Consider the following 25,628-nt stretch of genomic DNA (forward strand, 5'->3'; position numbering starts at 1 on the left):
TCGGCTCAGCATGATCCCGAAATTTCGGGAATGAGTCCCACATTGGGCTCCTTGCATTGGAGCCTGCTTCTCCTCCCTCTGCCTATGTCTCTGCTCCTCTCTGTCTCTCATGAATAAATAAATAAACTCTTTATAAAAAAAGAATACAGTTTCTAGGAATATGCCCATCTTGACTCCCAAAAATTTCACAGCCAGTGCCTGGGCCTTAAATTTTCTATAGGTACACTCCTATCCTCTCCCTCACAGATGTTCCAGCAAAATCTGCAGAGTGTCCTGCAGCAGAGGCAAGTCTTCACGTGTTAACATTATATCATCAATATAATGGGCCTGTTTTACTGATGTGGAGAAGGTGAATAGGGTCACGTCTTGGACTACTATCTCATGACATATTGTGGAGCTATGTGTGTAGCCTTGAGGAAGCACATGAAAGGTCCATGACTGCTCCTCCCACTTGAAGGCAAACTGATCATGGCTATCAGAAACCTGTACTTGTCAGTCTTTTCCGTGAATCTCTTTCAAGATGAAGTACTTTTGCAGGAACACTTTGGCAAAAACATCAAAATAAAACAATAAATGTCTGTAAATGACAAAAGACTTAGAAATGGCCATGGTTAAGGATCTGATGAGAGTTCATTATAACATGATTGACATGAAAATTTGGTTATTTCTGTGACACCCTTTTGAAAATAATGAGAATTATGACTGAATTTATATCAGATTTTTAGAAATGTACAATTTCTGGAACAATTAAAAAAAAAAAGAAAAGAAAGTTTAGCATCACTTATTTGACAATGCTTCCCATGAAATTTAATATACCAAATAAGCCCAATTAGTTCAATGTCTTCCTTTCACAAGGACAGAGAACACATCTTTTGCGATGTCGCAGGGATCCTCTGAAAAATCCCAAAGTTAGTTCATTCAACATCAACAAAACTTCATTAGAATTTTATTTATGGGAAGTTTGTCAAAAATACCAAAAGGTTTAAAACACTCAATTAGATTACAAGCCACTGTGAAACAATACTTAGTTATCTGTTCTGCCAAAGTGACAGTTATAGACTTCAAAGTCTAATACAGAAAGTTACAGAATTGTAAAAAAGAAAAAAAAACAAACAAAAAAAAAACAAAAACAAAAAAAAAAAACAAAAAAAAAAACTAGCTCTTTTAATAGAGAAGACTCCGTTTTCTAAAATAATCAAAGACCTGATAAAGATAACATGAGGCACAGGAAATTATTTCCAAAAAAACATAGAATCTTTGTTCTCTAGGCAGATTACTTGAAAAGTAAAGAAAAACCATTCACAGTCTCATCAAGAACGTCAGACCAATAGTCCTAGAAAACTTTGTCCTTTTAGCAAATGAAATAAAATGGTTTCAGTTTTACACGAGTACATTATTGATGTTAAAAGTTATTTTTCCTTAAACCAATTAAATAGAACTCCCTTTACATAATAATTTTGGCAACGCCCTCGGGAGATTAAAAAAAATCACATACGTAATATATATCCAGAGACATACATAATATGCAGACAGACACAGATATCCGATAGCTTTCATTCCAAAAGTCTAGCCATGAATCAGATATCACTCACATGGCTAAAGCTTTTTGGGGCAAGGGAGCTTCTACAGCAGTTTGTATTTTGAAAAGTCCCTTTTTCCGCATTTATAAATTCAGTCTCTGTGGGCAGTATTTATTTTGGTTATCTCTTGGGGTGTTTACATTTCAAAGACATGATAAGATTTACAACCTCAAGGGGGGCGGGTGGCACAGAAAGACTGTAAGTTTTCTCCTAGGAGTTTTTTGAGTAATTGCTATTTAGAGCTTTCTTCTGTATTAAGGGTTAGACAGCACTGGGCATTTTGTCTGTTTCACTATCAAACACCACAATATCATCCCTTTCATTCTATTCTCTTCACTTTCTAGAAATCCCACTCATAGAGTCCTAATCAGGCTTTGTCACAAGAGCTTAGACTTCAATCCATGGCAGCCCGTACCCTCCTAGCTTTGCAAAATGGCACACTATGGTCTCTAACCCTACTCATCTTGTAGCCACTCAAGAACAGTCCCATATGTAAGTTCCCTTGTTTATTAAACCACCTACCAATCTGGAGTGGTCTGCCTCTTTCTTTGGTGTCTTCTTGCCCTGAATGTATGGGGGCTGGTTTACTGCAGGAGAAGCCAGCTCACTGTGACAGCCATTCTCTTCCCTCCTTTGCCAGTGTGTGCTATGTGTGGTTTCTCAAACATGCATCAAACCTACTGGCATTTTCAGGGTGTCCCAGGACTCATGTGGGGGTCCACAAGCATCTAAGATATGGGTCTTCACTCCCTATATCAAGGTTGATAGCCAACCAGGGTTCTATCCCAAGGAGGATGCCTCTTTCCCATTGTCATTTCTTTGGTCTCCCGGCTGGCTTGCCAACTGTATCAGCCCCAAACCAAACCCGCACCCCCAAGGAGACACCAAAGAGGTGTCAGGTTTAACAAACCAGGGAACTTACATAAGAGACTTTTCTTGAGTGGCCACAAGATGAGTAGGTCTCCATACCCACCTGCCAGAATCTTAAAAGTTTCTATAGAAGCCATAACCAGGTTCAGTCCTGTATACCATATAGATGGTTGGTCTCAACAACACATTACTATCTCAAGCCTACGTCCCTGGGGCAGCTTCTGGGAGAGGGGAAGGCAAGTGGAAGCCACATTCCAAGGGCAAAGGTTGGGGTGAGGAGCTTCCAATTTTAAGGGTCCAGCTCATGGGTCAATTGGTAGTTGCATCCTCTTGATGACCTTCCCCCAACAGACTATTAGCTTTAGTACTTTCAGGTTTATTTTGTTGACCTGAAGCTACCTCTATCTAACCTACCCTGGGGCTTTAGCAAGAAATAGAGGCAGCTAGTGTAATCTTTCTTGTTTGTAGCCAGATCTCATGACTAACATGTATCTGTAAAGGCAAACTGCTTACTCGAAGATGACAGATTATTTGGGCAAATTAATTTATAACAAGCCAACACAGCACTTACTATATGCCAAGCATTATGTCAAGTACCTTATAGATATCACAATGCCACATTCCTTTCAAAGAAAAAAACAAGCCAATAAACCACCACTCTACAAGATGACCTTAAATGTACCTTTATAGACAGCTCTCCTGTTTTCCCCAGGATGAGTATCAGATTAAAATAAACTATGACTCTAACTCTGACTCTTTCAACTAACCTCATGATAAGCAAATGGTAGTTTCCAAAGTCAAAGTCACAAGTACATGATTAGAACACTAGAATGTACATAAACAATTTTACTTAATTGCAAAAGAGTACTTCTTGTTTTTAAACCAAAGATAAACAGGTGTTAAAAGATAGATACATTATACTTATATTGAAACATAAAATTAAAAAAAAAAAAAACATAAAATTATCTTTATATCACCCTGCCAGTAACTGCACAGATGTCTCATCCTCCTAACTATTCTACTGGAGGCCTAACTTCTCTCTAGGCTTCCCACAAAAGTTTATGTGGCCATGCAAGGCAGGAAAAAAAAAAAAGTTTATCTGTTTAAAGGTAAAGGAAAACTAATCCTACCATATTAACAGTCTGTAAAGTGAGTTGTCAACATTCTAAGGTTGAATGGATTAAAAACGGAAATGAAGCAAGAGAAAAGACTTAATATATTCAAACTATAAGGGCTTACTATGTGAAAGTGTAAATAATATAATAGAGAAAAATGATTCAGTGAATATTGTGGGACAAATAACAGATTAAAGATGAATAAACTGAGATCCAGGTTTCACACTGTGATACTGTGATTTATAAGAAGTATATATCTGGTGACTTAGATAACCAAAATATATTTCTCCTATGTATTTGATCTTCATCCACAGCTATTGGATCATGGCTCCAAAACCTCTTAGAATTTTCTCAGTGCTGAGAGTGATAAAAGCACCTTTTACTGTCTTAATCAAAGTGACTTTTGGCACCCAAAGTTGGGGGCTGGCTGCTGAGAGGACCAACCATGTGATTAAAGGGTTGGAACGTTCAGTCTTGCCCCCACCATGGGGCTACAGGTTGAATTAGCCTATGGCCAGTAACTTAGTCAATAATGACTATGTAATGAAATCTCCATAAAAACTCAAAAACCACTGGATTTGGAGAGCTTCCAAGGATGGTGAGCACATGGAAATTTGAAGAGACTGACACACCTGGAGGTCCATGCCCTTTCCCCATATCTCGCCCTGTGTTTCTCTTCATCTGGCTGTTCATTCAGATCTTTTATCATACCCTCTACTAATAAACTGATAAATGTAAAAGTCTCCCTGAATTCTGTGAGCTGCTGTAGCAAATTAAAAGGACTTTAAGGAGGAGATTGTTGGAACCTCCCATCTGGAGCCAGCCTGTCAGAAATACAGGTAACAAACAACCTGGGGCTTGCGGCTGGAGTCTGAAGTTGTGAGGTGGGGGCTTGTTTTGTAGGACTGAACCCTTATTCTGTAGAATCTGATGCTGTCTCTGGATAGTGTCAGAATTGAGTTGAACTCTCAGACATCCTGCTGGTGTCCAAGAATTACTTGATGTTGTGTATAGGGGATGCCCCCGCCCCCCATGTTGGAAACTGGGAACACCAACATCTAAAGGATATGCCATACATTAATCCATTTGGGATTAACTCCAAAAAGTTACATTAAAAAGATGAAATAAATAGAAGAAAAAGAATTAAATAGCTCATTTAAGCTGAGCTATGGGAGGGAGGTAGTCTCCATTTTCGCCCAAAGCCAGAAACTTATCAAAGGCAAAATGGATGGTTTTAAATATAAAAAGGAAAACTTCTGCAGAATGAAATTTACATTAAGGGGAAGGGAAATAAAGCTAAAGAAATGACAAGGTAACATATATTTGAACAGCCCACTTTTATTGAAAAATATATGATTTTTTTTAACCTATTCATTCAACAAGCATTTATTGAAAGGCCTCCTGTGTGCCAGGCATTGCTCTAGGTGCTGGGGATGCAAGAATGAACAAAGAGACCCCATACCTCTATATCACTACCCTCTAGCAGGTTACTTTCTTGTATTTATAAAATGTCAAAATGCAGAATAATCTACTAAATTGGTTCAAAAGCTTCTATCTCTCAGCCTCTAAATTCAATGTCACCAACTAAAAATTCTAAATTTTAAGATACAATTCTACATACCTCCAATACAAGGAGGGAAGTGTTAAGACAAACATACATCATCTGAACATGATCTAATTTTTAATATGCCACCAGCAGAGGTGGTACCCACCAGCAGGTACTCAGAAGAGTAAACTGGTAATATGTAGCACTATACAAGCTCTTTGTCTTTATAATAGTAATGTATGAAGGAAAATTTACCAAAGAAAAAAATAATTTAAATCCAATGGTTCTATAGGAACTAAATACCTAAAACAAAATTAATGGCTAAAGTACATTAGATCAAGTACATCAGGCTCATTGCTGTCCAATACAAATACAATGCAAGCAACAAATGTTAATTTAAGTTTTTCTAGTAGCCACATTTTTTAAAAGGTGAAATTAATTTTAATAAAATATTTTATTTAATCTGATACAAAATGTTTTCTTTTAAATATGCAATCAACAAAATTGTAATAATGTAAAATTATGTACATTTTAATATATGTAATAAATAGTTCATTAATTACATAATGTGAAAGTGTAGTAATTAAAATTATTAATGAGATGTTTTACACTTTTCTGTCCAAGTCTTTGAAACCCAGGGTATATTTTATATTCTAGCACATCTCAACTTGGACCTCATATATTTCAAATGTTCAGTGACACATGGCTACAGTATTTCACAGTGTATGCAGTCCCTTAGTTCTCAAGTAAGGGTGCTTTTGCTTGCCCCAGGGGCATTTGGCTATGTTTGGAGACATTTTTGTTTGTCACAACTATGCATCCAGTGGGCAGAGGCCAGGGATGCTGCTGAACATCCTACAATGCACAGAAGAACCTCCCACAACAGAGAACTAACTACCTGGCCCCAAAATGTAAGTAGAGCTAGGGTAGGGTAGCCCTAATTAGCTAACCAGCTCATATAGTATTTGATATATGATGATCTAGGGGGATGTCTTTTATGAGGCCTATTTATTTTTTATGTTAAAGTATTTTAACAGGAATTTAACAGTATTTTTAAGGTATTTTTTAAATCCTTTTTAGAAGTAATTTTTTCAAGTTTCTCCTGAGATGGGATAAGGGCACCTATTTCTCTAAATGTGCACTGCAGACTGAAAAGACTTTCCACAGCCAGATGACTCGGCCAGAGAGAGGCATCTGCAGCAGTTGATTCGTTCCAAAGGGAAAAATACTGCTTGATCCAGGAACTGAGAAAACATTAAACAAGGAAATACTACTGCCATTTATATCCTCCTGAGGCTTTTGTAGCTAGGAGATGCTGAGCATTTTCTGTCCTACTAAGGCAATGGTGAGGGGGCACAATGCGAGCTAAAAGGGGTCCCTGAAATCCAGGTTCTGCTCGGTTCAAATAAAGGTCAGGGAAACACACAGTGATATTCATGTCCATCTGGTGAAGTAAACAAGGGAAATTTGATCCATTAGCAAACGGAGATACTTGCATAAGAGACTTCCCCACCTCTTTGCACTCTAACACCATCCCCATGGCTGGGATAATTGGCGCACCTATCGCACAGCATGACCACCGTTTAACTGGTTTGTCCCATCCCATTTTAATAGGCTGCCACAGCGGAATGCCTGCTGACAGGGCAACCATGGGCTTTTCCCTGCATGGAGGCCGCTGGGACAAGATACCAGGGGCCAGAAATCATTCCCCAGACTGAACAATCCCTTCCTGACAGCAGGACAACAGCAGGACAGCCTTCCTAAGCCAGGGGGCTGAGGATTCATCCAAGTTGTCCCTGAATGCAGGGATGGCAGGAATCAACTGGCAGTGCAGAGGCGCCTCTCAGCTTCTGAGAGGATTAAAGGCTGCAACACTCCTGTCTGGCACACTCCACAGAAAAGAAAGAAAGAAAGAAAGAAAGAAAGAAAGAAAGAAAGAGGTATTTGGGGCACAGTCAGAATAGACTGGCTTCAGATCTTACAGCACATTCTCCCTCTCCTCTCCTTAATTCACAAGATCTTAACACAACCACAGAATGGGCAGCTTCTGGCCCAAGTAAAAGTTTTTTCTTTTTTTTTTTTTTTTTTAAGATTTTATTTATTTATTCATGAGAGACACACACAGAGAGGCAGAGACATAGGCAGAGGGAGAAGCAGACTCCCCACAGGGAAGCCCAATGTGGGACTCAATCCTAGGACCCCAGGATCACGACCTGAACCGAAGCAGACACTCAACCACTGAGCCATTCAGGTGTCCCCCAGGTAAAAGCTTTTCTACAGATGTCTTGGCCCTGTAGCCACCTTTATGACAAACATCTAGAGAGACAGACTTATTAAGGGTACTCTTGTATGAGCACACATAGATCTCAAGAGACTCAAAATACTGAAAATTAAATTAAAAAGAAATTAACATTTTCTTTTAAATTAGCAAAGAAATTTAAAAAGTTGATACCCTCCCAAGACTAGCTAACTTCAAGTGTTCACATCCTCTCTACCTCTAACAAGGTAAAGAAAACTACAAAGGAAAAAAAAAAAAAAGAAAACTACAAAGGACATTTCCTTTTTTTTTTTTTTTAAGATTTATTTATTCATTTATGATAGACATAGAGAGAGAGGCAGAGACACAGGCAGAGGGAGAAGCATGCTCCATGCCAGGAGCCCGATGTGGGACTCAATCCTGGGACTCCAGGATCGCGCCCTGGGCCAAAGGCAGGCGCTAAACCGCTGAGCCACCCAGGGATCCCCCAAAGGACATTTCCTCTCCCAGTTCCCATCCCATCCTTATTCCAGTGGGTTAGGGACATGATCTTGACTATCTCAAGCTCTTCCTTTAAGAATTTCCAGATAGGGGCAGCCCCGGTGGCTCAGCGGTTTAGCGCCGCCTTCAGCCCAGGGCCTGATTCTGGGGTCCTGGGATCGAGTCCTACGTCGGGCTCCCTGCATGGGGCCTGCTTCTCCCTCTGCCTGTGTCTCTGCCTCTCTCTCTCTCTCTTTTTCTCTCTCTCATGAATAAATAAATAAAATCTTAAAAAAAAAAAAAAAGAATTTCCAAATAGTGGCCACTTCAGTCCAAAGGGACAGCAAAATTCTAGAAGGCAACGTTCATGGATTAATCCATAAGACCAATGGATAGAACTTAACACCAACACCATGGTAAACAGGTATTTTTCTACAGTTCATAACCTAGCATTATCCAATAATCAGCAGGAATTTGAGGGCTTTCAGTTGTTTCATAAGCTAAATTCCAAGGAACTTATTCAAAGTTCCTATTACACTGGGGTGTGAGATTAACGTTGCTATTACAATGATAAAGTCTTAAAGGATTAAACTGAAAAATCCATCAGAAGAGAAAAAAGGACTCAGGAAACACTTGGAACCCCAATGGTTGAGGGGATGGAAGAAACTTTATTCCATGAGATCTACAACAGAGATTCTCTGCAATGGCTACATATTAGGATCACCAGGGCAGCTTTAAAACATGAGGGCAGCCTGGGTGGCTCAGCGGTTTAATGCTCCCTTCAGCCCAGGGCCTGATCCTGGAGACCCGGGATTGAGTCCTGCATCCGGCTCCCTGCATGGAGCCTGCTTCTCCCTTTGCCTGTGTGTGTGTGTGTGTGTCTCTCTCTCTCTCTCTGTGTGTGTGTGTGTCTCTCATGAATAAATACATTAAAAAAATTTTTTTTATCTTTAAAAAATAAAAAAATAATAATAAATAAATAAAACAACACAAGACCTACTCCAGAGATTGGTTTAATTGGTTTGGGATAGGGCGCTGTATTGTTTTAATATTTTTCAAGTGATTTTAACATGCAACCTAGACTCGGATTTAGATTTAGATTTAGATAGAATTTTGCTCTTTTGCATTTGACAAAATCTCATCAAGACTGTCAGGCTTTAGCTTTCAAAGAAAAAAAAAAAACAGAATCCAAAGTAAAATCTGTACATAAGACTTCCCTTAGTGCTTAGTACCACACATACATCCACATCAGATCCTTAGTGTGAGACATTAGCAGTTCCGTCACGTGACCCCAGTACTGCAGAGCAAGGCTGTAACCGCCAACCATGATGAGAAACAAACACAAAAATAAAGATTTGGGCAGCTTGGCTACTTTTCTGCTCAACACTGTATCTGCTTTGGTAAGCAGAAGTTTTCACCTGATATCTAATAACAGAATTAAGTTGATTCCCTGAACAGCTAATTCACAAAATAATCTTAAATAATTATAATATATATAAGATCTAATTACCTAAATAGGCTAACTCCCTAAAAAAGAGGATAAAGAAGGGATAGACAAGCTTAATTCTGCTAATTAGTGAATGTTGGTGCACCAAATTAACTTCACATTAATCTGTAATTTTGATAGTGAGAGGTTTGACCAATGCAAAGACTTCTAGAGGCCTTGTTTCCTGTTCCCGGTATTGACCTTTTTATTTTTGATTAAGAGAAAGGGAAATAATGTTGAGACATTAAAGAGAGCATCAGCAGAAGGCGACCTAAAAGCAGAACCAAGATTTCACTGAAAAAGTTTTCATTAATCATTTGTAATGTCCAAATTATATATCTTAACACAATAAAGACGTCGGTATTTAAAGCTGCTTAAAATACAGGAAGCTGTTCCAATACTTTTCTTCCACTTTGACAGAAAGCTTCCTTAACTCAAGCCAACAGGCTATATTTATTTCCCTTAAACAGCATTTCCTAGGAAAGAAGCAGCAGCCCTACTGCAGACAGCATAAAAGAGCTCATGATCATGGCAGCAGGCCAACCTCAGGAGACCCATGGCACTGTAGATTCATTTCACCATGCAAGAAAGCCACTCAAGCTCTGAACCAGTAACAGTGCTGTTGTCACCTCCACCAGAGGACTCTGGGCTGCTATTGAAAACCAACATGTGGCACCAAGCCAGATAACCGTATCACACTTGTACTGAGCTTTATACAGCTTTATAAATGCCTACAGGGAAAAGAGGAAAAAAAAAAAAAAAAGCAGGTGTTCTTACTCATCGTATCACTGACTGTCCAAAAAATCTGCTGAGTCACTAAGTACCAATCAAGAGAAAAATAATGCAGAGACTGCAAATACTAATCTCCTTTATCCTGCTCTCCTTCCTAACAGCAAGTGGACTCACAGGTAATATTCTTGACTCTGAAAATACAAGGACATAGACAAATTCACATACCCTTAGTCCATACAGAAAAGCTTTCAGAGTCAAATCTCTCATAACAGTAGTTGTTCTAGGTAGAGGGGTTAAGGGTAATCTATGTTTTCTGCTATCACCTTCTACAACTTTGCACAGTTTCTACAGTGAGGCTATAATTCTTTCTTAATAATATGTCTTAGAATCATATTTCTCAGTAAGAGATTAGACTCACATCCTTGACCCCTAGGATACAACTTCAGCTCACCAAAATACTTCAAATCACTAATTATGAAAACTCCAACCAAGGTTAGAGGGCCAGTCTCACACGGAACTAAGAGAAACACAAGTGAAGATCACTGGACTTCATGAATACTTGCTTTGTTACCTTTTCTACAGGCAAAACATTCTAACTTGATAGAAAGAAAATTCCACCACAAATTTCCACTTGAGAGAAGGGAAAAAAAGAGTGAGCAGCCATAATGGCATATGAACTTGAGTTAACTTCTGCTTATTTTCCGTTCTTCCTCTTTTCCTGGATTAGACATGTTTTGTGAAGAACAAGTCACCCTTGGCTTTGGCTTGAGAGCAGCAAGCAAAAATGACTACCTTCAATAAAAAAAGCTTATAGAAATGCCAAATAGCTTTGTCTTGCTCAAATTCGAATTTTAAGCAACTAAAATCCAAACTCTTTGGCCTATGATTCAAGAACACACATCATCTGAAACTCACTGACCCATCCCTCTACATCTGTGACTCTACACTTCATGCATAAAGTCAACAGGGCCTAGTCCTCTGTATCTGCAACAATTTCTTCTGCCAGTTCTTTACTTCTCCACCACATTACCTATACCTCAAGTACCGGTGAATGCCACCTTCTCCTGAAGTATTCCCTGACCTCAAAAACCGAAGCACTCTTTCCTTCTTATTAATTTCCACAGCACCTAAATTACAATAATCTGTGTATGTGCCTATGAGTTTCAGGTTCTACAGCAGGGCAGGCAGGACCCACACCAGTTTATTTTCATCTGTACCAGACCACTTTGTTCAGAGCTGTGTGTGCAGCTTGGAGAGTGCTGAATAAAAAAATGAATAAACATCTCATCTTAAAACAAACCAACCAGCGCTTGTGGAGTGGCGTGATCTACATGTGCATACTGAAAGCAATTGTAAGAAAAGGAGCCATGCCAGGAGAATCATGCTTCAGACACAGTCAGTGTTTAGGAGCAGTCTAGACATAAATCTTCATGTGGGTTCAAATAATGCCGGCCTAATGCCAGCCAAGGTTAGGACTTAGACTCAAAAAATTTACAGCAGCAGAAGACATGCCACATGCACTTCAGGATTCAAGGATGTCTGCTAAACATTAAATCATGTGTGGCCACAAGCATTAACTCAATAGTCCTAAACAAAGGTAAGTGTAAAGATGAATGATTTTTACCTGAATTATCTCTATGCTGATGGGATACAAATATTTGAAGATGTGACTGATGAGAGCATTTTTTCCAAAGGGTATTCCAAAAGTTTCCGCCACAATATTAAGAAATGGGCAAACTGTGTACTATGACTTTGTTTACAGCTTGAGAAAAAAAATCACTGGCCAGTTCAAAATCACAATTTGTTCCTTGGTGCTTTGCTTCTGATTTATGGTTTGACACAGTTTCATGTTTCCATGTCAACTGAACCCATGAAAGGCTAATGGTGGTAAATAAAACCTTGTTTGCCAACTAAGAGCCACAGATGTATCCTTATCTTTTGTTACTCGGAGGTGCTGTTTTTTATTTCTGATGGATACCTGGCATCGGAGAGGCCCTATCCCAGATTTCCTCCTTAACAGCTAATACAGAAATGATAGTTAGCAATCAAGTGACATGAAATTGTAATCTCTAACCAATTAGCTCCTTACATTTTTAAAAAATATATGTTTATATAGCCATCCTGCTTCCCAACTACTTAAATTATCCATTTTTATACCATCTCTGAGCCAGAAACTTTTTATCATCTTGCTAGTTCTCTCAGCAAACTGCTAACATATGATGTAAGTTCAAGATAAACGTGTCTAAGAAATTTAGGGTTTCAACAGGTAATAAGATCCTAGGGGGAATGTGAACTTTTAAAAACACCTGATAGTTATATATTCATTTTAATGTATATAAAAACCAGCCTGCATAAACCTATGATTTTATTGCTTAGGTCAAGGATGAACAAAAAATAGAAACCTGGTAGATTAAAAGAAATACTTAAAAAAAAAAAAAAGTTCAGAGGGTACAAGGATAAGATAAAAATCATGAAAACAGAACTCAAATTTAAAAGTCTGGGAAACATGAAAGGATAACGAAAACGAAATTCATGTGGACTTCCGAAATTTTATCAAAGTGGTATTAGCCTTCCTGTTTCTTCAAGATAAGACTTAATCACATGAAGGAAACTTGCTGTCTGGGAGCTGACTTAATAATTCAGGGGACAAAAGGCACAACAGTGTCTCTATTTCCAGCTCTTCTCCACCTGCAGAGGAAAAGCTGGGCTGTCACTACCACATTCTAATGTCAATTTTACTCTAACCAACTAGATAGAGACCCTGGCCCCAGAAATTTCACCAGACCACACATAGCTTCCCAGGTTCCACTTCTCTCTGGTCTAGAAGACATCCTTGAGCAAGCTTGCTCACTCTCAAGGTTTCATCTACATGATGCATTAATGACTTCAAATTTTTCCCCCTACTCCTTGCCTGTGTTCTATCTACTGATCACTTTATCTGGACACACTCAAATTCAACTTGTTCAAAGCAAACTCATTCTCACCTCCTGAATCTTCTTTTCCCATACGTTAGTTTGGGGATTCACAGTTTTAAATTCTTATCACCAATCCCATGCCCCAACCCCAGTACTTCCTTCTCCTTCCAGAGATGTCCCTAAGTCTCTCATCCATCCTCACTATTATGCTTGGACACAGACCCCTGGCCTCTCTCATGTAATTTGGCATAGGAGCCTCCTGACCACTCCTTATATTTTTGTCTCTCCCTCCCATATGGTTTTTTTCCACACTGTCTCAAAACTAATCTTCCTAAGATAAAAATCAAGTCTTAAAAATCCCTTCTCAGCTTAGTATCATTAACCATCAGGTAACACAAATGAAAACTACAATGAAACACTACAATGAGATATCAGACATACCCATCAGAATGCCTAAAATATAATAATAATAAATAAATAAATAAATAAATAAATAAATAAAATAAAATATAATAATAATAACACCAAATACTGGCAAGAATGACAAGAAACTGGATCATTCATATATTGTTGGTGGGAATGTACAAGTGTATAGCCACTATGGAAAAGAGTATTGAAGTTCCTTATACAACTAAACATGCACTTACCATATGACCCAGCAACTGCATTCCTGGGCATTTATCCAAACAAATGAAAGCTTATTCACACAAAATCCTATACACAAATGTTCGAGGCAGCTTTATTTGTAACAACTACACACTAGAAATAACCCAAAATGTCCTTCAACAAATGAATGGTTAAACAGACTATGGTTCCTCTATAACATGGAATAGTACTCCCAGTTAAAAGGAAAGAACTATCTATAGCATAGAATGCTACTCACAAAAAGCACGGATATGTACAACAAAGTAGATGGATCTCAAGGGAATTATGCACAGTGAAAAAAGCCAATCTCAAAAGTTATATACTATGTGATTCTATTTATATAGCATTCTTACATGACAAAATTACTGAGGTGGAGAACAGATTAGAGGTTGCCTAAGGCTAGGAGAGAGGGGCAAGTAGGTGGCTGTGGCTCTGAGGAAGGTGAGGGTAGCATGAGAGATCTCTGTGATGCTACTGTCGTGTGTTCTGACTACAGTGGTGGTCACACAAATCTACACATGTGAAAAAACTGCATAGAATACACACACACAAACCAGTGCCCACAAAACTATAAAACCAGTTAAGTCTTAATAAGGTAGATGGATTGTATCAATGTTGAGATACTGTACTACAGTGATGCAAGAAGTTACCATTGGGGGAAGCTGGAAAAAATGTATATGGAATATTGGGGCACCTGGGTGGCTCAGCTGGTTAAACATCTGCCTTCGGCTCAGGTCATGATCCCAGGGCCCTGGGATTGAGTCCCAATTTGGGTTCCCTGCTCAGCGAGGAGTCTGCTTCTCCCTCTCGCTCTAGCCCTCCTCCCTGCTCATGCTCTCTCTCTCTCAAATAAATAAATAAAATCTTTTTTAAAAAAACAAGTATGTATGGAATCTATTTGTATTATTTTTTGCAAATGCATGTGGATCTACAGTTATCTCAAAATAAAAAGGGGGAAAAAACCCTCCCCAATAACTTCCAAGAGCTCCCAAATGGCCATAGTAAAACATTCCTTAGTATGGCATGCAGAATTTTCTCCTTCACACCCTAAGCTCTAGAAAACTATTCTAAGATCTAACATTTACTGAGCACAGGCTATGTGGCAGGCATCATTCTAAGCATTATGTATGTATTATCTAATTTAATCCTCAGTGATCCCATGAGTTTGGCTCTACTACTAGTACTATTTTATTCATAAACCACTAAGCACAGATGACATAGTAGCTTGAAAGCATCTCCACCCAATCATTCTTCGAAACCCATTTCTAATGCTACCTTTGTGACTTTTTCCAGAGTTAAGAGCTATACTAACAGTGCCTAGCACTCAGAAGATATTCAAAGATGTTTAATATAAGGCCCTGATAAATGACACAAATCAGTTACAAAACTGGCATCTTAAGGATTTGACAGTGATTACGTTGACTATGTTTCTCCAAAGTTAAGCTTGAATAGGAAAGCACTGTATAATATACACTGTGGACAGAAAACACCTATTAGTGAGAAAATGTTGATTAATAAAGCAACAGCTTTCATATATCAAAGAGGGACAGATAATGTCAGGCTAATGAAACTCCAGTGTCAGCTGCAAAGTCACATGATTCTCAAGTTTTCACATAACAAATACATGAACGCAAACTTCACCTTCCCAAATCCAATCACCCCCATCTTCCTTATTAGTTACTTTTGCAATTGAAGAAAAGGTATAATTTTTTTTCAGAAGAAAGATATCTCTTCCAGTTTAAAATGTGTATTTCATTATTTCCCTTGGAGAAAACTAGATTCTTATCTAAAGGCTCCTTCACATTCACGGATTTCCTTAGAAAACTTAAGAATTCTACTACAACAATCTAGAATTGTTCTAATACTCTGAAATCTGACTGAGTCCCTCCAAAGATTCACATTTTAAACACAGAAAACAGAGGTAGAAGGAAAAAAACAATTTTAAGTACACTCATGAAGTTTAACGGTTCATATTCCCTCTGGTCCCTCCCCAGCACCTCCACCCCCATCCCCATAAGCTGACTTCTCTTAAGCAAAGCCTTTTTAGAAGGCACCAAAGGGCAGTATAAGCCAGAGAGAGAACTCAGAGGAAGAAATAGGTGGGAGGCCGAAGCCAACCTCTCCTCCTTCACATGCAACCATAAATTCTTACCAGTGACCTAGAGCCAACAACAAAAATGAAACTTCTTTTTAATGATGCATTAAATGAGAAGAAAAAAAAAAAGGTGTGGTCTAGTATAGCAAGTAGGTAAGAAAAGGGATTCAGGAAAGGAAATACTGACCGGTCGAGTTCTCTTATATTTGGAGTCCTCGCGGTCTCTATGCTGCCCAGAAGTACTGGTTCTCTCCCTCACATTTCTATAACCAGGACTGGGGATGATATACTCTTTTCCTATGTCGATATCCTTCATCTTCTCTGAGTGGAGGTGCCAGGGCTCACAGACTTTTGGTTTCACTTGAGAATTTCTGAAATTAAAAATCATCAAGGAATTACACTGTATGTTAATTATACCAGAACTTTCAAAATACTTTTAAGAACTTTAAAAAATTTCATCAGAGAAAGATATTTCCTATGTTTTGCATGTTCCTATGCAAAAATACTTTAAAATAGGAAAAAAGAGGGATGTCTGGCTGGCTCAGTCAGAAGAGCATGCAAATTCCAGCCCCATACTGAGTGTAGAGATTAAATAAATAAATAAACTTTAAAAAATAGGGGAAAAAGGACAAAAGTTTTCTTATGGTATCTACAAAAAATAATTTTTCAGAACTTTTTCAAGTGCCATTTCATTTTTTAAAGAAAGAAACTTCAGTGTAGGAGAATCAAGAATGACTACTTCCCACCTCTAAAGGGGGAAAAAATTAGAAAAAAATAAACACATTAGTAAAGAGATACTGACCCCTTCGAACTAAGCTCAAACCCAATGTATAGAGAGAACTTAGATAAGTCTCTAAAAAAAAAAAAAAAAAAAAAAGGCTTTAAGCCTGTTCCAAGCATTCCAAACTCCACAATTTTAAAATGGATATCGGGATCCCTGGGTGGCGCAGCGGTTTGGCGCCTGCCTTTGGCCCAGGGCGCGATCCTGGAGACCCGGGATCGAATCCCACGTCGGGCTCCCGGTGCATGGAGCCTGCTTCTCCCTCTGCCTGTGTCTCTGCCTCTCTCTCTCTCTGTGACTATCATAAATAAATAAAAATTAAAAAAAAAAAATTAAAATGGATATCATTCCTTCTGCTAAATGTTACTAAATGAAAACTTGCAAAGCAATTATTCTACCAACGATAACTCAGCATTTTTATAATCGGGTAACAGATTTGTTGATGTTATTTTAAAGCTCCATGAATTTACACGGATAAAATACAAAACAATATTGCACCTTAACTTTACAAACAAATTCCCCTTGGGGTACTGAAAGTGGTCTAAAATTAGACCGTGGTGATGGTTGCACAACTCTGTGAATGTACTACTGAAACACTGAGCTGTATATTTTAAAGGGGTGTATTTCATAGTATATAAATTATAACTCAACAAACCTGTTATTAAGAAACAATAACAAAAACAGATTCCCCATCCTGTCCTACAAAATCTTAACGTAGTATCTCCCTGAAACTGTTCTAAACCCCTGCTTGCCTGCCTAACTTTAATCAATATCCTGTAATGACTCTGGTTCCTTCCGAGAAAATAAAGCACATACATGCCTCTTGAAAACGTTTTTCCGACTCAGAGACTGTTCAAAGTTTCCCAGACACAAGCTGAGAAAACACCTTTCGTACCAGCCTCACGAACAATTAAAGAAGTGTAGCTGTCTGTGCTGCCTTTCGGATGCCATAAATTCCTACCTATCACCACGTCTTAAAAGTACTACTCTGCGGATAAAATTCTGACAGCTACGATTCATTTTTCAAGATATCAGAGAAAAGGAAAATACTTACTAAACAAAAAAGGAGTAACTCTCCCCCATACAGACACACTTCTAGCACACAGAAAGCTTGACTTCTGGCCTCTCAGAAGTCTGGTTCATGTACCCTGAGTTGATACTGCGAGGTTACTTATCTTTAAAAAAAAAAAAAAAAAAAAGAGTCACCTTGTCCAAGGACAAACTGCAACATAAAGAACACCAGCTCACCATCGAGAGCACAGCAATCACGTCACTGAGACCTCATTAAGCCTAAACTATAAACAGACCTGGCATCTGCCAGGGTCCCTGATGTCGGATGCAGCTGCGGATCAGAGTAATCCCTCTTGTTTTAAGGACCACAGAAGTTCAGCCTTCCTATCAAAAGGTTCCCTAATGTAGCTGATTATGTGGAGGCTGACAAGATTAGACCTCCTTTGAAAAAAGGCAGGAGAGAAGTGAGTTTGAAAGGGACACAGCCAAACTAATTCACAATACCAAATGCCATGTCAAGAGGAACATAAAGCACATCTCAATTGTCTAAGAGCTCCTGATACACAAAATGTGTTTTCAATCACTTTATTCGAGTTCTGTATGTACAAAGGGGGTGGGGAGCAGCGTCCTATTAACTCTAACACTGGTTTCCTTAGTGTCCTGGGAGAAGAGGCATAACGGTGAGAGAAGGCAGGCCTTCAGGAGGTACAAAGTTACTATCTCTTGGCCTTGAACATAAGGAGGATTCCATCTTCTGTGTATCAGGGTTATAAGCCAGGGGACCCCACATGGAGGCCACCCAAGAGCTAGGAATCCCTATAGGCTGTAGAAAGAAACAGGCTCAAATCTGAAGAAAGCAACCAAGAAAGGATCAGTAGGCTCAACTATTTTTTATTCTACCTGTATTTCTCTATTTTCCTCTCTTCTCCCTCACAGTTGTTAAAAAGTTGTTTTTCAATGGTAATTTGCTTCAGCTTTCAAGAAAGGAAAAAAGGATTTTTTTTTTATTTTAATGTTGGAGTCACAGCTATACAATAGCTGAATAACTAAAGTGGGAGAACCCCAAAGAAGTGACCAGACTCAGAATCAATAGAGTGGAGGCCATCCGGTCAGCTGCTTTTTTTTTTTTTTTTTTTTTTTTTTAACCAAGGCTCTCTTCCAGTGGTAAACGTGTAGACATTCACCCCGCACAATGATGCAGAGGAAACTGCATGGGGGGGCGGGGGGGGGGGTTCCACAGGACGACAAGAACTATAACCAGCCAGACTGGTGTGTCCAAATTGCCTTCATTACAACATTCCTTAGGTATCCGACCTTAGGAATCTCATTCAGGCCCTGAAGCTGCACAAGAAAACCTGAAGCTATTTACCACCCTCCAGTACTCCACTTGTTGTGCCTCCAACCTTCCGCTCCTTTCACTCAGGCCACGGACCCCATTAAAACCCCTCCATCTCGCCCTTCAAAGCCTTCTGAAACTTGGCCAACCATCCCTGTGCCCCGCTGCCTCCCGCCTCCCCATGGAGCCAGATGACCCCCCACACACACCCGTGCAATGAACGCAAAGCAACATGCAGCCTTGTGTGGTGGGAGTGGAAAGCGACTGATGACAGCCAGGAGATTTGGATCCCATTCCGGGGGCTCTGCCCGGGGTTTGCTGTGCGCACTTAGGTCACGAACCTCCATTTATCCATTTGCAAAAAAAAAAAAAAAAAAAAAAAAAAACACAGAGGAGGACTTCTAAGGTCGCTGGCAGCTCAGAGTCGCCGGCGTGCGGCCTGAGCACGGTGCCCCAGGCCTCCCTCCCGGCGAGCATGAGCGTGGGGGCTTCTCCGCGACCAGCTCGGCCTGGGATGCCCTGACCCTGGGGCGTTCCCACGGCCGGCTCGGGCGCGAGGAGGCCACAGCGACCCACACCCACGGGGCGCGGGCGCAGCACCCCCTGGTGGCCGCAGCCCGGAATGTAGCCAGCGCTCCGACCACTCATCCCACCCCACCTGCCTCCAAACGCCAGGACCTCGCCGCGAGCGCTGGGGTGGGGGGGCTGCATCCCGCGGAGGGGCCGGCAGCAGACCAGAAGGAGGCCAGACTGCGCTTACAGGTCTCCGTGTCCCCGGGACCGCTCTTACCCCCGATCCCAGCCCGCCACCCCCGGAGGGAACACGCAGGGGTGACCCCCGTGACAAGCCAGGGAGACGGAGGCGGTGAGCGGGAGCAGATACCTACCCGTGCCCGGCTCCAGGACGACCGCACCGGCCACTCGACCACGCTCCCGAGCATCAGCCCCGGAGCAAAACAAGCCTTTATAGCGGCATTGGCCGCCGGACTGCGCAGGCGTGCTGCACAAAGACTCCCCAAGACTGAAGGGAATTGTAGTCCCCCTTCCCGAAGCCCGAGGCTCGACACACTGCAAAGGACTATATTTCCCAGAAGCGCCGCAGAAGCCCCGGAGGAGGTGTAGGCTGCTCCTCCTTTCCAGCGCGCTCCTGGCTCTGCACCATCCTTCTCAGAGCTTCTGCGAGCCTGTCTGGAATCTTCTCCGAGGCCGTGTGCCCCAGTGGGTGGCCCGGAGGCTTGACAGTGGCCGTGAGTGGGCGGGCAGCTCGGTGTTTGTAGGCAGGGCGGACCGACGGTGTGCGGCCGTGTCTACACCAGGAAACACTGTGAAGGTCATCAGCCATCAGCCAGCCCCAAATCTTATCTTCATATTTTAACGATTGTTTGCTCAGGGTTCGATACTGCATTCTGCGCTGATACCACCTTTGTCACTTTTATTCCATTGCCCTTCACATATTCTTGGGCTACCTGGTTTCTAGATACCAAAAGGTGAGGATCACAGTCTCTAGAGTAGCAAGAGCCTTATACTCCTTTTCGTAAATCAAACTGAGGTTCCCAAAGAGTTTCATCACAGTATTTCTCTTTGTGTTTCATCAACACGATCATAACATCACTAGTCTGTTGAGTGCCTACCTACATGTATGTGGTGCTTTACATGAAATTCTTGTTTCCTTTAATATCCATAACAACACTATATGTAGGTATAGATTTTCCATTTCAAAGATTAAAAAAAAAAAAGAAGGTAAAGTGACTTGTCCATCTTTATACAACGGGCTAGTGTGAAGACGCTAAAGTATCATAAAGCTGAATTAATTAACACGGTGTTCCTGCATAAGGATGGATTAATAGGCTGATCCAACAGAACAAAGAGGCTAGAAACAGATTCATGCATATATGTAAACATGAACTGTGATGGAGAAAACATTACAGATCAATAGAGAAGAGAAGTTTGGATAAACAGTGCTGGACAACTGGTTATCTGTATTTTTTTTAAAACTCGGGGAATTACGTTAGCCCACATAGAAAGATCAATGTAAGGTAGATCAAAGGCCTACCTGTGAAAGGCAAAACTTTAAAATGTTTAGAAGAAAATGTAAAATATCTTGGTGAATTTTGGAATAGAGAAGAACTTCTAAAACAAGTTGCAAAAGCAAATCATGGAAACGTTGACATATTTTTACTACATTAAAATTTAAACTTCTGTACAAGAGCCATAAAGTGAAAAGTGAAACCACAAGTTGTAACTGACAACATTTTTTGATAACAAAATATACAAATAATTTCTACAATTCAATAAGAAATGGCAAATAACCCAGTACAAAAATAGACAAATATGAGGTACCTGGGTGGCTCAGTTGGTTAAGCGTCTGCCTTCAGCTCAAGTCATGATCCCAAGATCCTGGAATGGAGCCCTGCTTCGGGCTCCCTGCTTGTCCCTCTCCCTCTGCCCCTCCCCCTGCTCACCTTTGCACTCTCTCTCTCTCTCTGCCAAATAAATAAATAAAATCTTTTAAAAAGAAAGGAAAATGGTAGTAACAGTTTACACATAGTAAAGAGATCTGAGCAGCTATTCAAACATGAAAAGATACCCAATTAGGAAAATAATCAGGGAAACTGAAGTTAAAATATCAATGAGATACTATTTTAGGCCTATCTTATGGGAAGACATAAACACCTGACAAAACCAACTGTTGTCCAGGATCTGGAAAAACAGAATATTTCACATGTTGCTGGCAGAGTGAGTATCAATCAATAGAACCACATTAAAGAGCAATTTTGCCATACTTTGTAGATTGGAAATGGGCTAGAGGGCTTTACTGTTAGACCCCTAGCAAATGCCCAAAATTTAGTGGATTGAAGTCAAGTTTATTTCTCTCATAAGTAAAACTTTAGGTAAGTATATCAGATTAGTACTATAGTCCTGCTCCTTGCAAGCAGTCAGAGACCCAGGGTGTTGGTGGCTCTCTCAGGGTCAACATATAGCTCCCACAGTTGTCCTACTCATTGCCACCACCAGTCACCCAGGTAGAACGAAGGAAAAACAGAATATGAAGAAGCGTGACCTGGTGTTGAGGCACCAGCAGGGAAGCAACATACATCATTTCCATTCACCTTCTTTTAGTGACAATTTAGTCACATGGGCACATCTAAGCGAGAGAGAAACTGGAAAATGCAATCTGGTTGGGCAGTTATGAGCCATCTACAATTCCATTACAATGGAAGTAGGAAAAGACTAATAGTTTCCACCTCAAAAGCCTGTCCTTAAACCCAGCAATGCCACTTCTACATATATGCTGTAGGGTAGCCTTTCTCAATGGAGGCTTCTGTAAGTGAATAAGTTCTAAACAAAATTATCAGAGTTGCTCTTTTCTTAATTCTAAGGATAGCATATCTAGTATCACTCTAGATGTCCAAGGGAGAAGTTAATTCATTCCACACAGTGAATACCTTAGGGCATCAGGGCTTAATGCTATTAGCTGAGAAAAGCCGCTCTAAAGAGCCTCCCCCAAGGAGGTATATTCATTGTGCATTGTTTGTAGTAGTGAAAATAAGTTCCGTTAACAAGAGAACAGATAACTAGATTATGGTATTCGTACAATGAGATACTATGTAGCAGTTAAAGAACAGAGGCTATAACATATCAGTATGTATAAGTCTCAAAAACAATGTTGAACCAGAATAAGTTACAGAAAGACTCAAATTGTATAGCCCCGTTTGTCTTAACTTTGTAAATATGCAAAAGTGTGATCTGTTGTTTATGGATACACATATATGTACTTAAAAATATAAAATATACCTGGACATGATAAACAACAATTTCAAGGTATAGTTGGAGATAGAGCTGGTGTTGGAGGTACAAGAATAAGATCAGAGAGGGATGCACACAGGCTTTGTCTGTTTCTGTAATATTTTATTTCTTTTTTTTTTTTTTAAGATTTTATGTATTTATTCATGAGAGACACAGAGAGAGAGGCAGAGACATAGGCAGAGGGAGAGGCAGGCTCCCTGTGGGGAGCCCGATGCGGGACTCGATCCCAGGACCCCAGGATCACGACCTGAGCCAAAGGAAGACGCTCAACCACTGAGCCAGCCAGGGCCCCTATTTTATTTCTTTTTAAAATAACTTGTAAATGTTAAAATTTAATAAAGCTTCAAGTGGGTATACAGGTCCTTCTAATATCTTTTGCTATATTTTTATTAGCCTTTAAGAATTTCACAATAAAAATGTTTTAATATCATAGAAACAAACCATTTCTCCTCTCAATGGATATATGTGCAATTAAACAGAAGAATCTTGCAGATACCTGTATTATATTTATATCTACTGATGAGGATTCCTGAAGCACCTCTGGCCATCTGGTTGGATAAAAAACACTTTTCCTCAGCACACCTCAAGCCACCTTGCCAAGGTATACTAGTACTTCCAACCAGGCCTCAAACACTGTAGAACTCAAAAGCTGCATATCTGAGACCCTCATATCAAATGAAAAGTTTCTAAATTCTCCCTGAAATACGTCTAATATACTGATTATATGTTAAAAAAAAAAAAAGCAGCAGATGAGCATTATGCAGCCCTGGTGCCAGGCCTCAATATGCTATGATACTGTCTATATACTGTCAGGCCAATGGCCTGAGCCAAAGACTTATTTATAAGTATAACAAGATTTATACTTATTTACATGGTATTGATTACAAAGCATCCCCTCCTATTTTAAGGGGATGCAAAACACATTTTAGTGTTTGTATCGTAAAATGTTTTGGGGGATGATATTCTCCAACCCTCAGGCAAGGCACTAAAGTGGAGAATCTATGTAAATCCAGACTTGTGCATATATTCTAAAATAATATTTATGTTGTGTAATATACTAAAAATATTCATTCAATATTTATGGAGATACAATGGACTAAAACATACAAGTTTCCTGCCCTCATGGGGCTTAGAGTTATAAGTAAACATTAATCCAAATTTAAATTATAACCGTGGTAGGTACTAGACAAGGAGGGTATGAGTTGCATCTGAAGGGTAGTAGGAGCTAGTGAGGTGAAGACAATGGAGGTGGGCAGAGCATAGAACACTCTGCACAGGGGGAAAAACAAAAACCAAGTGGTAGGAGAAGGAAGGGAACGTCTCCAAAGGCATTACAGACCATGTTACAAATCTTAGAGGAAGAGCAAAAGGCAACCACTGTAAGGTTTTGTTTTGTTTTGTTTTAAGATTTTATTTAGTTATTCATGAAAGATACACAGAGAGGCAGAGACATGGGCAGAGAGAGAAGCAGTCTCCCTGAAGAGACCCCAGTGCAGGACTCGATCCCGGACCCGGGATCATGCCCTCAGCCCAAGGCAGATGTTCAACCACTGAGCCACCCAGGAGTCCCTCACTGCAAGGTTTTAAAAGGTGAGTGGGTTAAGGGTTGAGAAATCAAACTTGCATTTTCAAAACTGTACCATGTCTGGCAGACCAGAGGAAGAATTAGAAGCACCTAGAATGAAAGAGAAGAGTCTAGCTAGGAATGTGTACTGTCATCCAGTGAAGAGATGATGGTGGTTTGGACTAGAATTGTGATAGAAAAGATGGAGGGAATTGGATGGCCTCAAAAGAAATTTAAGAGGTAAAATCAGCAGACCTTGTTGATGGATTAGATAAAGTGGTGTGAGAAAGAGGCAACACCTAGGTTTGTGGTCGCAAAACTGGATGGATGGTGGTACCATTGCTCACTGACAGGAGAAATGTTCTACTGTGATATCCTCTGATAGCCTCCTCTACCCAGGTTACCAGGACCTAAAGTCAAATGGCAACAATCACTCCATATCTGCTCTGACACTCACATTGAATTCTCCTGCCACTTATGAAGACAAAGTTTTGGGGCACCCGGGTGGCTCAGTGGTTGAGCATTGCCTTTGACTCAGGTCATGATCCTAGGGTCCTAGATCAAGTCCCACATCAGGCTTCCCACAGCCTGCTTCTGCCTATGTCTCTGCCTCTCTCTCTGTGTCTCTCATGAATGAATTTAAAAAACTTTAAGAAAAAAAAAAGACAAAATTTCACTTTTACAGGTCAACTACATAATGAAAGTCTTTTTAATGAAATAAAACTTTTTTTCTTCAAGTTAGCTAATAAATTGAATCTTTATTTGACATCACAGAAACAACAATGTGAGAGAATGATGAACCTCTTTAACGATCTCCGGCAACTTAGAAAAGAGAAGAGGATTTAATATGTCAAAGTGCCAAAACAGGTGCAACCACTGTGGAATACAGTATGAGGTTTACTCAAAAAATTAAATATAAAATTACTATATGATTCATTAATTCCCCTACTAGGTATTTACCCAAAGAAAATGAAAATACCAATTTGAAAAGATACATGCACTCTATGCTTATTGCAGCATTATTTACAACAGCCAAGATATGGAAACAACTCAAGTGTTCATCCATAGATGAATGCATAAAGATTATATTATTACATAATATATATAATAGAATATTACTCAGCCATAAAAATAATGAAGTCTTGCCATTTACAACAACATGGATGGATCTAGAGAGTATAATGCTAAATGTAATGTCAGTCAGAGAAAGCCAAATACTATATGATTACACTCATATGGAATTTAAGATACAAATGAACAAAGAAAAAAAGACAAATAAATAAAAAACAGCCTCAAATATGGAGAACAACTGGTGGTTGCCAGAGGAGTGAGGATGGGTGGTGGTGAAATAGGTCAAGGGGATTAAGAGTCCCTTTATCATGATGAGCACTGAGTAATGTATAGAATT

The 25,628-nt window shown here is 39.9% G+C and overlaps 1 protein-coding gene across 5 annotated transcripts in view; it reads right to left on the reverse strand.

The window, feature by feature from the left end:
• The window catches only part of ABCC5 (ATP binding cassette subfamily C member 5), an 89,049-nt gene extending 69,173 nt beyond the window's left edge, over positions 1–19,876 (reverse strand). For 4 of the 5 annotated variants that reach the window (XM_072807594.1, XM_072807598.1, XM_072807596.1 and 1 more), the window contains exons 1-2: positions 19,737–19,876; positions 15,909–16,092 (exon numbers count right to left, since the gene is read on the reverse strand). In XM_072807594.1, the coding sequence (XP_072663695.1) occupies positions 15,909–16,037 (129 nt within the window). In that variant the 5' untranslated portion in view covers positions 16,038–16,092; positions 19,737–19,876. Of the gene's footprint in view, positions 1–15,908; positions 16,093–17,556; positions 17,691–19,736 lie in introns of those variants that run through there. The other variant, XM_072807595.1, reaches the window with a different exon arrangement.
• Positions 19,877–25,628: the final 5,752 nt, after the last annotated feature.

Source organism: Canis lupus, chromosome 31 (assembly GCF_048164855.1).
Source record: "Canis lupus baileyi chromosome 31, mCanLup2.hap1, whole genome shotgun sequence".
NCBI lineage: Eukaryota > Metazoa > Chordata > Mammalia > Carnivora > Canidae > Canis > Canis lupus.